The sequence below is a fragment of the Rhinolophus sinicus genome, chromosome 5, assembly GCF_057876585.1.
Source record: "Rhinolophus sinicus isolate RSI-liver-muscle chromosome 5, RSI-T2T, whole genome shotgun sequence".
NCBI classification, from domain to species: Eukaryota; Metazoa; Chordata; class Mammalia; order Chiroptera; family Rhinolophidae; genus Rhinolophus; species Rhinolophus sinicus.
Genome location: NC_142505.1, coordinates 64,351,508 through 64,364,659, shown reverse-complemented (window position 1 = coordinate 64,364,659; position 13,152 = coordinate 64,351,508). Strand labels below are relative to the sequence as shown.

Below are 13,152 nucleotides of genomic sequence, written 5' to 3'. Positions count from 1 at the left end.
CTGTTTGGAGTTTCCAGCTTTTTGTTCTTCCTTCCCTCACAGGCTACAGTCATGTTTAATTTGGAATCTGGGCTCCTTGGGCAAATTAGCAATTAGAACAATTTTGTGGGAATATGTATATGTGTCATTAGTTTCCCTGCAAATTAATAGCAAGGGCAGAGGTCAGGCAGAAATTTTCCACTTGACTGCAGTCTCTCTGTTGAGACTTGGCACTTGGTTTTGGAATGGCCACAGCTGCTCTCGGCCACCCTCTTCCTCTAGGAACTGTCTTTTAATTAGTTTACCTCATAGCCATCATTACAAATATTACTGCCTCCCCTCCTCGAAATAAAATTACTGTTTCTACAAAATATTCCAGGGACATCTTGCACCACTGCACACTGATGGTGGGGTCACTGGAATGCAGCATTTAATCATCAGATCACCTCCATCCGCATCTCCTAATTAGAGTCCTTACAATACATTTTTATCTGGCAATTAGCTGAGATTGGCTGCTTCCTCTGTGGCTTATTAGAGACAGCCCAGCAGTGGGTGTGAATCACGGTGTCATTTGTGAAACCTGGTAAGCCTCCTCTCTGCTCTCTTCTGGCTTAGTGTTTATTTCCACTTGCTCCCTATGTTTCAGAAGCCTCCAGAAAATTCTACTGCATCTCTTTCTTCGTGGATCATGCTTACCACTGCTGCTTTTTTGGTAGAAACAGTCCAAGTGTTGAGACCTTTGTAAAAGCCGCAAGAGTCTGATTCCTTTTACATTTTGTGCCGTTACACCATGCGGCACCATATCTACTCTTCTTGTATGTGAGCACCCAAAAAGATGGCCTTACACTGGCTGAATGTTTATGTGAGTTTTGGTTTTTGGCAGTTAGACCAGAACCCACTGGACTTGAACTTCTTCACAAAACTGGGAAGAGCACGCATATTTGTTAAGGACGTTGTATTTATATTACACTTTTCAGTACGTTTTTAAGAAAGTCTTGATGTTTAGGGTAATGTTCATAAACTGAAAAGAGAAGCCTGGAAGTAGAGTTATTCCTCAGAACTGTCTTATGGTTGTGCACGTTTTCCTCTGACCACTGTCCGTATTTGATGGTAAGCTCTGCAAGGGCAGCCATCCCGTTCTGTGCCCGTTTCGTCAGGTCAGTGCCACGTGGATGCCTTACATTTGCTCAGTCATATTTATTGAATGTCCATTTAGAAGCAAAGATAAAAGCTATTCACGGAATCCTTTCCAAAAATGAGACTACGGAAAAATGAAACTGGTTAGTGTTTCTTTTGTTCATTAACTGGGTGTGAGGAGATTATACAGAAGGCCTAGCATCACAAGTGTGTGTTTGGCTTTGGGTCCACGGTGTGGATATGGGTAAGTTATTTAATCTGTCCTGAGCCTCAGTTTGCTTATCTGTAAAATACGAGTAATACCATCTCAAGTACTAGTGATGGTAAGAAAATTAAGTGAAGCCACACAGTGTCCGGTGGTTTACAACACGGTTTTACAAGTGGTAATGACTTTCCAGAGTATGCTTGTATTCTTAGGCATAGCAGCCTCTGAATCGTAAAAGCTGTATATTTTTTATGTTAGTCTTTCATGCACGAACTTCCATGACCCTTTGCTGGGTCTGATGCTTATGTGTGCAGCCCTGCCCTTGGTCAGTGATAAAGGTCCAAACCCAAGAAGGTCGGCCCCGACCTTCCCACTGGCTTCTCTCCAGCCTTCCCTCACACTCCATCCCATGGCTGCTCCTTTGAACTGCTAGCAGGTAGTTTGCAAATGTGTGTCATGAAATCAGGTTCCAGCACTAATCAAAAAGCACCTCTCACCGGAACCCAGCTTGCCTGGGCATCTGTAAGGTCAGCGCCATCGCCATAGCTTGTTCTTGGGGAGAGGGGGCGCTGTCTGTGGTTGGCTGAGTCAGCATTTCAAGGCAAGGGGGATGAAAAAGAAAACACAACTAAAAGCTCGCAATGCAACATTCAGGTTCCAGCACTATGTTTACATCTCTCTGTTACTATTTCCCTGACGATATTTGATCTTTCTTTTCTTCAGATTTATTGCCTTTTTATGGAACGACCCTAAACATATTAGAGAAGTTTCTCATGGTCTTTTTCCTTACTCGAGTATGAGTGAGGTGGGATCTTCTCAACAAATTGGAACTCTCTTTTACTGTGTTCTTTGACTATGATCTCAGAAGAATCTCATCTTTAATCCCACCACAAATAATACCTTGTACTAGGACTGTCACCATGGTGAAGTAGACCCCTTTTGTTAAGTGATTCACAATCTGGTTTGAGAAAATGTTACCAAGTAAAGCCTACTCGGCAGAAGTTTCTTGGATTTGGGCCAACTGTATGTATCTAAGATAGCAATCCTAAGTAGACTATAATGTGTTGAAAACGATCGAGTTTTCAGCATAGTCAGACATAGTGTTTCTGTAACAATACATTTTGGGAAAGGGGGACAAGCCGGTTTTTCCAGTATTAATAGGAGAATCACTTCAAGGTGAAAGATTGATAAGGAGGGAGTAAGGGAAAGAAGGAAGGGAAGGAGAGAAGAAGGGGGAAAGGAAAGGAGAGAGAGAGGGAGGGAAAGAGGGAAGGAGGGACAAAGGACGAATGGAGGAGGGAGGGAATCGAAACAGTACTATTGATTTTTGTCTATACTACTTCAAATACATAATATTCATTTTCTTACTTGATGCAATAGATTATTCCATTATTTTACTGAACACTTGACTTGAAGGAAAAAAATAAAAAATTCTACTGTTCCAGCTCTCTCATATGCCATATTCTTTTAAAATTAATAGATTCCAATCCTATATTTGATAGAGTTTAATGAAGATTACCCACAAAGCTTTCAAAGATTACTCTCTGTCAACTGACAGAACATAATGTTGGCTTCCTGGATCAATGTCTCGTGTTTTAATTCAAGTCATAGGCCAAACACACTGGTAGTAGTTTCCTGTCCAAGAAGTTTCATTGTGAAGTTGAGTGGCCTGTCCCTGTGCTGTGCAGTATGGTAGCCACTGGTGATGTGTGGCTATTTCAATTTAAACTCATTAAAATTAGAGTTTAATTTTTATAAAAATTAAGTAAAAACAGTTCCTCATTTGTGCTAGCACAATGCAGACATTTCTGTTGGCGAGCTCAGTCAGGTCTATACCAGTGTATCCCAGCTAACTACTAAGTGAATTGTGTTTAAGTGGGAACTCGTAGTTCAGTTGATGAGAAACATCTACTTAGAGAAAGAAAGCTAGCCAGGCATCCCCTGTATTATTCTTGCTGGATTTTAGAGACTTTCCTAGTTGCTCGGTTTTTTCCTGAAGGTCTTCTAAGAATTGTTATTTTCCTCACAGCTGAATCTGGTGTCAAGCGTCACACTCTCTAAGTCTGCTTCAGAGGCTTCTCCACAGAGCTTACCTCATACTCCAACTACCCCGACCGCCCCCATCACACCTGTCACTCAAGGCCCCTCGGTCATCACCACCACCAGCATGCACACGGTGGGACCCATCCGCAGGCGGTACTCAGACAAATACAACGTGCCCATTTCTTCAGGTACATACTCTATTTTTGCCTCACATAGAAATGCAATATGCAATTCTTGTAGAGCAGCCTCTTTTTTAAAAGTGATAATTAATAGGACAATGATTCTTATTTAGCAGATATTGCGCAGAACCAAGAATTTTATAAGAATGCGGAAGTTAGACCACCATTTACATATGCATCTTTAATTAGGCAGGTAAGTAAAGAACACAGTATGTGAAATTATTTCAAAAGGTGTACGTGCACATGGATATATTATATTGATGAAGTAGATTTAAAACCGTTTAGTATGCAGGCATGCTAAAACCTTTTCTATAAGGTTTTTTAAAACTGCAATATATAACATAATTGCTTTTGATTAAGTATTACAATACGATGTGATTATTAGGAAATTCATTTCACACAACAGTGAAAATGAGCCTGTTTAAAGATGGCAAGTCAATTATCACAAGCTACAGTAATCTCTGATCCCTAGAATTAATCTGAGCTCTAAATAATTACTGAGCTTTAATCAGCTAGTGAAATGTTTTGCATTTCTCTTTGATTCTGCTTTATGAATGACTAATAAATTAATATTTCTGTACGGAAACAGAAATAAAAACTCAAAACAATTAGATAATTCCATTTTGAATTTTGCTATTGAACTGTTTAATACAACCATTAATCTTAGATCATTTTGTGAAACCTTTCTTAGGATTTAGTTCTGAATCACGGTTATTTTATATTTTCATGAAACTGTGTAATGATAATTCTGCTGATTTGGTCATAAATTATCTTCTTCATCACTTCTGCTTCGCAGGCCATTCTCGAATCTCCAGAGAAGCAGCTAACACTAAATGAAATCTATAACTGGTTCACACGGATGTTTGCTTACTTCCGGCGCAACGCGGCCACGTGGAAGGTGAGCGCTCTCACAGGCCTGTCTAGGCTTGGGTCTTAACCATTTATAGAAGAGAGTGTTGTTGAAAAATGCAGTTGTTGTCATGTATTATACATTGATATTGTTTTGATCCACTCAGAGAGTCTAATTTATAGAAATGTCTGATGGAGAACATTGTTTCATGGTGGTTGAAAGGCAGGGATGGAAGACTCCCATTACAGTGGTATCGGCTGTGTGGATGGACCAGCCAGGAAAATCCACCCCCTCTGGTCGGCATGTGTGGTGGAAGGAGCAGATAACACTGCCCAGATGTTGAAGTTGTCCTGTTACTTACACAAGCCTCATGTTTCAGGCATTCAGCCGTCACCAAATATTGGCAGAGATGCATAAATAACTTTTTTGATGCCATTAGGAACCTAGGGAAATAATTAGACAAACTTGACGTAACTTTCACTGGTTGGATGAAATCTCCTTAACCCAGTTAGTGGAGAAAGCTTTGCAATCCTAGTAGTAGCACTATATATGGGAGTAATTACAGGAGAACACAATATATTATTAAGTGTTTTTGGTTTTCATCGTCGTTTTCTTTTTTAAGTCAAGAGACTGCCTGTCAAAGAGGTCAAATTCCATGGGTCCACGTTGGGACCCCAACAAGGCATGAGGTGATATGACATACTTCATTCCCAGTTCAGCAACTGGCTCATAGATTCCTTTAGTGTTTATTCCATTGTCTTAGATTAAGCCCTCACAAATTTTTAGATTTTTCCCACTTTCAATTACTTGTTTTCTAATATTCTTGCTATAGAAAGGGCAGATACAGTATATTATTTGGGGATTTTGCATTTTTAATACCTAGAATTTTTATAGTCCATAAATTCCAAAACATTTAGAAACATTCAAAATGAAAATATTTTAGGATATTTTTGCATCATTGTTATAAGTATGATAGAGATTTATTATAGGGTGTAAGAAAAATTTGCCTTGCTTGAAATAAATGTCTTCCTTGCTACTTCCTTAATTTTTCATGGGAGAAAATCAAAAGCAAAAGCAGAAATCATATTTCCTCTATAACAGTCTTGGTAAATTAGCATTTTATAAGAAAATGAATATAACCATAGAATTAATTTATCAAATTTACAGGGATATGAATATCTGTTGTGGCCCAAATTGTCTTTATTATTTCCATTAAGATACATAGGCGCTAAAAGGAGCCTGTATTCAAAATTTTCCCCTCTTTTCCTCAGCCTGCCTTGGAAGGTTCAAATACAAAGGATATTTAGCTACGAATGCTTTTCAGAATTTAGGAAGTATAAGCATGAAGCAGACATTTTCTTCAAATTACCTTTTATAAATAGCAAATGATCACATTTAAAAATGACTACCAGTTGTGAAGATGATATTTAAGCCCAGATCTTTAGATTTAACTTTTTTTGCAAACTGCAGGAAAAAGTGCCATTAATGTAAACAGTCCTAGGTGAAGTACTTAATGACTCACAAATACGTATCATTTTCTCTACATGTCCTTATTTATATTGTGATCTTAGACAAAAGATGAAATGCCCTTTTAAAGTGATCACTGAAAAGAATTTACTCATCTTTTGGGGAAATTCTTGATTTCTGGTTGCTTTTGCTTAGATGTGCAACATCTTTGAAAACAAAGCTTAAGTTTGGACTTCCCATCTTTACTTACATGGCTGTATAGTTCAGAAAGACCGAAAGCATCCTTTTTTCAGACGTGGCTTCTTTAGAACTTTTGAGTTCTGTACATTTTGATTCTTATTTTAAAACACCAGACAATGCTTAGGATGAGGAAAAATGTTGATTTCTTTCCCACTTATGTCTCCTGTATGTTGTATACATGCTCTGTCTGGATTTTTCTTAAAGGAAATTTAGGCTTATTTATTTATTTCAGCTTCCTCAGCATTGTTCTAGGAGGTAACAGTAGACCCTTAGTACCCTTTGACTGTGCCTTTGCGCAATATGAAAAATAATGTGTATTTAAAGATCAGACTATAATTTATATGCAAAGAAATTTGTCTTACCAGGTATGATTATAACACACCAAACATTTTTCAGAGATTTTGTTTGTTTTGTTTTGATGCAAACCTATCAAACCTGTTTGAATCAGGAGTGTCCTCTCACAGTCAGCTGAGTGTCTTGAACCTACCCCAGTTATGCTGACATTGTTCAAAAGCTCCTCGAGGGTTTGTCCTATGGATTCTCCTTGTGAGAATGTAATAAAACTTGTCTCGGTATCTTCTAAACATTCCATATCAGAAAAAGAAAACAATCATCATCTAACTTAACTCCTCACAGAATCACCGATGGTGATTATCTAAAAATTGAAACAACTCTCAAAGTATTAAGATTGGCCACTATGAAAGAGAATTTGAAGAGGAAATATTGCAGGGGTTAGAATGAGAGGGGTGCAATATGGTTGAGCAATACCAGCATTATTGGAGTTGAGTAAAGGGCTTACAGGTTATATGAGGTGTGATGTTTGCATCATCTTCTCATGCCCCAGTTGTCACCACCATATTCCCTGTACGAGGGAAGTTTTGAGTAAATGACATGGGTCTCTTCGTAATATCCTCATGTCTAATTTTCAGTCTAGATCAATAAGTCTAACCAGGAGGACTAAAGAATGAAGCCATGCTTGTTAGTTTACCCAGTAAGGGTTGTGGGTTTTCCTGAAACTCAAAGGGGAGATGAGATGTTAAAAGCTCTTCACCCCTGAGTTGAGATCCTCCTTTCTGGTAGATTGTAGATGTCAAGGGTCCCTGCTTAGGAATGAACAGAAATGAGTTTTAACCATAAGAAAGAAGCGTGTGTCTGTAGAAACCATCAATGCAGGAATATCGTCATTTTCCCATTGAGAGTCCCACTCATATGTTCCTTTGGCATTTTCTCAGTTAATTAAGGTACTTGCCCACAGTAAGGGCCAATTTCTGTATATGTTCCGGAAGCTAAGACAGAGCTTGATGATGAATACTGATCCATTGGGGGTCATTTCATGCCCCGCTCCTGTCAGCTACAGGAGGTGATACTCTCAACGGTAAAATCCAATTTAGATTTTTTCTTAATAAATCTGAGAAAACCTGTAGAAGGTTTTAAAGCCAAAACTTTAAAGAGCAAAAAGAACAAGAACAAAATATATTGAACAATATTAACTGAGTCTTCATCTTTCATGGTTTAAAAAAATAGAAACAAACTACCGTTTTTATGGGAGATAAGTGGGCTTAAAAGGGACAGTTTTATGCTGTACTTGTTTCCTTATTTTGAAGTCATATTATAATATTTTCAGATTTTTACTGTGAAACCTGTTTTGGGCTTGTATGCATGTTAAACCGTTTTTCTTTTGGTTAGTGATGACCATAGACTAAACTAAAATGCCAAAGTACAATTAATTTATGATTTGGGTTTTTTATCTTTACTTTTGGAAAAGGCACTCTTATCCACAAGAGGATCATCCACGGGGGTGGTAGCTACAAGCTCTTGGGGATGGTTTTACAAATGTGGACTGTTAGGCTGAATTTACTGCTGTTTTTGGAGTTTTTTCTTATAGAAAATGTAAATGTTCTCTCTTTTATACTTGCTGCAGAATGCAGTGCGTCATAATCTTAGTCTCCACAAGTGTTTTGTGCGAGTAGAAAACGTTAAAGGGGCAGTATGGACAGTGGATGAAGTAGAATTCCAAAAACGAAGGCCACAAAAGATCAGTGGGTACGTCCACCACGTTTGAACTTCTTAGCCTGGCTTGGATTGTGCTAACAAGTGTAACGTAGAGGCTTTTGCTGCTAGATGGTGTTAGACCAAAGAGCTGGTTTCACGTTGTCTCAGTTAAGGGAAGCAAAAAAGCATTTCATCCCTCCTGTTTTGTATGCCCACCAGTCCCCGCCCTGCTTGCCGGTCTCTGTCGCATCACATGCCAGTAGCTTTTAGGTGGCAATGCATATTAACCCTCACAAACCATTTGCTTACGCTTATTGCATTTTATTTTCTTTTTCCTGTTCCCTGTATTGGATGTCTGTTCTGCCCCCAACCCCGTCTCCTTTTGTTGCCACTTCATCTCCTTTGCTGCTGCTCCTATCCCAGGGTGCCATTCGCACCAACCTCTCACTGCATAAGTGCTTTATCAGAGTAGAGGATGAGTTTGGGTCCTTTTGGACAGTTGATGATGAAGAGTTTAAACGTGGCCGCCATATTCAACGAGGCCGTCCTCGCAAATACTGCCCCGATGAAAACTTTGACGAGCTTGTCGCACAGTAAGAGCCTTTACTTGCTTTTGTTTTTTTTTCTGCTGTTGCTTTGGCTTTGCATGGTTGACCCATCCCATGTAGTTTGCATTTCACCAAGTAGCAGTGCCACAGCTTCGTGCAACGGAACTAAATCGTGTGATTTGTACCTGTATTTCTCTCGTGTTTCCTCAAAACGCCAGTGCCTTGAATAATGCTTTTTTGACATCTTTAATGCAAATACGGGTTATCTTTTGATTCAGCAGCTTACAGGGACCCTGTAACTAAATACTTCTGTGTGATTCATTATTCCTTCAATCAGAAAGGAAGCTTTTACTTAGAATTAAAATGTGTATTCATGGGGTAAATTTCTTCTGATTTTTTGCTTACTCAGTATAATAATATAAATTTAGTGAAATGTGTGATTAAAATGCACCAAGCTTCAGAAAGAAATTGATATTAGCGCATATACTTTTAAAGGCCACTGATAAACGTGGGTGGTTTCCTACTGGAAGCCACTCCTTTCTCTCAGTATCTCCTTTGTGGTTATTTAGTATTTTCACTCTTCCTAGGTCAGAGATTTTCTAAAAACAGTATCTTGTCTTCAGTGAATGGACACAGCATCAAATATTCTATCATCCCAGATTTGGCTGTGCAAGGAAAGCTTCTGCCCCAGCTCCGGCCTTACTAAGGAATGAACCTCTTTTGGCATACCCTTCTCTCCATCTTCCTCTGGCAGTAAACATGCCTTGGAGACCTTCCTTAAGAGCCACCATGCCAGTTCTCTAGCAGTCACTTTAGCGGTCCCATCATGGAGATGCTTAGGAGCCGACATTCCTCCAACTCACTGCCAGGAAGTCCTATAGTCAGCTCACTCACTTCCCCAGCCCTGAACTGCTTCTGCCTTCCTGTTGGAGTTAGGCAGCTGTTAAAACTTGGCAGTTAAGTCAGTATTTTGTGATACAAAACTTCATCAATGCGGGGAGAACCCAAGTCTGGTATCAGAGTTTTAGACCCCAGAGTTTGAATAGTGAAGTCGCTATACCCTGAGCAGTTCACACAGACCAGCCAGTAAAGCCAGGGGATATGGAGAAAAACCTAAGTTTTGTTAGTGGGGGGAATTTCTGATTTGGAAAGATACCAGCCAGCTTGATACAAAACTTAGCTAGGAACTCAGGGGTTGATTGCATTTAACTTTGAGTTTTTCTCTTTTTCTTACGCAGTAACCCTTCCCTTATTAAAAACATGCAAAGCAGCCACGCCTACTGCACACCTCTCAATGCGGCTTTACAGGTAAGATTAATGGCCGTCCCGGATATGCAGCAGAGGCACGTGTCTCCCCCACTCATTTCAAAATATATTAGCCTCACTCTAATTAGATATTAAATTTTAATTCCGTTAAACTTTTTTCTTAAGTGCACAAAGCATCGTCCTCCCTGGAGGCAAACACATCGGCTGCTTCAGCATTAGCAGGATGCTTAGCATTTTGAATATTGTGGCAAAAAAATTAAAAGTTCACTTATTAATATTTATCAGCAGTATCATAATTTCCATCCTCTTATTTCAGAATTTCACTTGAGGCAAAAATACCACAAGTGTAATTACTCTAGCACAGCTATTAATGTGCTGGATGATAGGCCACTGTATCACATGACCTTCTATTGTTCACGGGTTTAAAGAGAAAGCAGGGCTTTTTATTTCTTCTTTTAAAGTCTATTTCAGCATCTTTCCTTTGTCTGGCGGCGGGGGGGGGGGGGCAGCGATTCGGATTTGATTCACTTTGTCACAGTAAACTGTTTTGCTGAAATGATAGATGTGTTTAAGAAAACTCTTCAGGTTTCCAGCAGATTGCTCAAGATTACATAATAAGCTCATAGGATGTTTGTTTCCTGCTGACAAATCAAGCACTGGTTATGTAACCAGCGTTTCTGGGGGATGAGTTGAGATTACCACCCAAATGAGTGACCAGGGCAGCACTGGCCTCTAGTAAGCCCTTTATTTCTTACATTCTTTGGTTACCACACAGGAAAGTCATTTCATAGGTCAACAAGAAGACAGCAGTACCACAGCATTGAAGTGCCTGGGTAGCATGCAGCCCCCTCAGGAGTTCACAAGTAGGCAGTGTCCTTGTGGCCAGTGGTCCTGTATGACTTTGACCCTACCTAGATTGTTCTAGAACACAAGCTAAGGGAATCTTGATAACTTTTAAATGACGTATTCTATAGATAGAATATCTACCTATATATACCTATATATATATTTATATATATGTATAAAACATACATAGATATTATATAGATAGCTGTATATCTAGACATGTACATATAGATATATAGATATCTATAGAATATGAATATATATGTGTGTGTATACATATACATATACATATATATGACAGATATAACCTAACACCATTACAGTCCTTTACAGTGTGCGTTCTTGACAGAGGAGCTATATCACCCCTAAAACTGGTACTTAGCTATTATTACAATGTGTTGTGCCCCTCCAAAAGGCCATAGTACATAAACAGATACTAAAATTTTGTGAGGGGAGGGCACGAATAGAGAAACAGAAGTCTAAAAAATGCTCCTTAAAGGATGATAATGAAAGAATGGTTGAGACACTTGGCATCATGGGAGCAAGGTAGGGTAACGAGGAGATAAGGATGGGAGCCCTGGCTCTCACTAGTCATTAAACGAGTATTGAGCACCTACTCTGCACCCTATAAAACTTTTTTCCAAGATTACTTAGCAGAGGCTTCAGGCTCCCAAGAATCAATGATACGCCATTTACACGGTTTCAGTGCAGAAACAAATTCACTGAACTTAGTTTTTCAATAATTTTATTTATTTTTAGTCTGAACCAAATTTAAGAGGAGGAACTACTTTCTGCCTTTCTTTTAATTATTTGTAGTTTACACAGTAACTTGAGTAAAGCAAATGAAAGCACGCTTAGATGCCGCCACTGTAAATACCATTCATTAGTAACTTCTTTTCCCTAGAGTCTTGTGAAGTGTGAATTTACAGACTGCTCTGCTCTATCTGGAATAGTGTTACGATTACAAGCACATTTTACATTCATGAGGCGGAAAGGGGAAAAAAAAGGCAGTGATCCCCCATCCTCTGATTCTCTTAACTGTGTGACTAATTTCAATTAGTATGCTTTATCCTTACAGAACTATTTATGTTTCATCTTTAAAACATTTGTTTTTTGCATCCTCTGCACACTTTCTTGTTGTCAATGATAGCCCAAAATTATCCTGCAGTTTTCCAAGAACACTTTGTGTCCATAATGAAGTGAAGTAAATAAATTGACATAAATTCATGATTTGAGGAGTGGGTCTTCTCCCTCTCCTCTGTGACTTGGATCCATGGTCAGTAAAGTCTCATAAGATAACTTCCTGCTGTGCAAATTAAATTAAGATTCCACCTGCAAGCCTTCCTTTCCATTATTGCCCATTTCCATTTTTCAAGACAAGTAAAAATAATAGTGGAATAACATTTTAAAAAGATTACTAGAGCAACATAATGCACGATATACAATATATAAAATAGGACAGCAGAATCCACTACCGAAATAAAACATTGGACTGGGGACAGATTGCATTATGCTTTGAAAAAGTGAAGTAACTAAGGGTAACCGTAGAACTCCATATTTATAGACTGCCTTTCCCCAAGGAGCTCAGAGTAGTTGGCGTTCAGAGCAATGGTATGTATGCACTTTGGCACCATTTCTTAAGCACCTTCGTTTTTTGGCAGAGGTGCCAGTCTGATATAAAACCACATATTGTGCACAGGATCACTTATATAATTATGTCCATCATGACAGTTGTAACCCACATGCTCCTTAAGTGGACCTCAGCTACCAAAAAAGAACCGCTTGTTTAGGCATAAGCAGTTGGTGACAGTTTTTCTAACCTTGGGTGGGTCTCTGATTACTCACTCAACAGAGAATGTTAAGAGGCTCCGTTGTGGATAGGGCACCAGGTTCTCTTTGCAGCCCACCAGTCATTCTTTAAAAGGACAGTCTGGTTTCCCCACTGGCATCTCTCTCGTCTGAGAACTACGGCGTCGGTCTAAGTTCTCGCCTTTTGGATGCCTTCACCACTGTGCCCGTATGTTAGGATCCATTTCCAGTTGGAAATGGCCTTGACCTAGAACACTTTGAGATCTAAGGAGAACAATTACCCCAAGGAGGTTTCCCTGTCCATTGAATGCCCAGCTCATCCCAAAGAGCACATTCTCATGAACATTGCAGTTTTATCTTCTCAGTTTTTGACCTGAGAAGTTGGTAAAATACAAAGCTAGAGGTGGCCCCACCTTTGCCACGTTCTGATTGTGTAAATACTGAAATGATCTAGTGAGATCATTACAGTATTTTCAGTGAGAAGAGACTCAGATGATAGTCCCAGCATAACATCCATGAGGCATGACCACTGTGCTGCCTCAGATAAAGGCAGTTCAGAGCCTTACCAGCTACGGTTTGGGAAAAAAATAA

At 39.2% G+C, this 13,152-nt stretch overlaps 1 protein-coding gene across 16 annotated transcripts in view; it reads left to right on the top strand.

Annotated features, from left to right (window-relative positions):
- Positions 1-13,152, top strand: part of FOXP1 (forkhead box P1) — a 579,583-nt gene that overhangs the window by 554,732 nt on the left and 11,699 nt on the right. For 12 of the 16 annotated variants that reach the window (XM_074313283.2, XM_088798542.1, XM_019746869.3 and 9 more), the window contains 5 exons: positions 3,351-3,552; positions 3,657-3,736; positions 4,340-4,441; positions 8,022-8,143; positions 9,879-9,948. In XM_074313283.2, the coding sequence (XP_074169384.1) occupies positions 3,351-3,552; positions 3,657-3,736; positions 4,340-4,441; positions 8,022-8,143; positions 9,879-9,948 (576 nt within the window). Of the gene's footprint in view, positions 1-3,350; positions 3,553-3,656; positions 3,737-4,339; positions 4,442-8,021; positions 8,144-8,515; positions 8,686-9,878; positions 9,949-13,152 lie in introns of all 16 variants that reach the window. The other 4 variants (XM_019746870.3, XM_088798538.1, XM_074313286.2 and 1 more) reach the window with 2 other exon arrangements.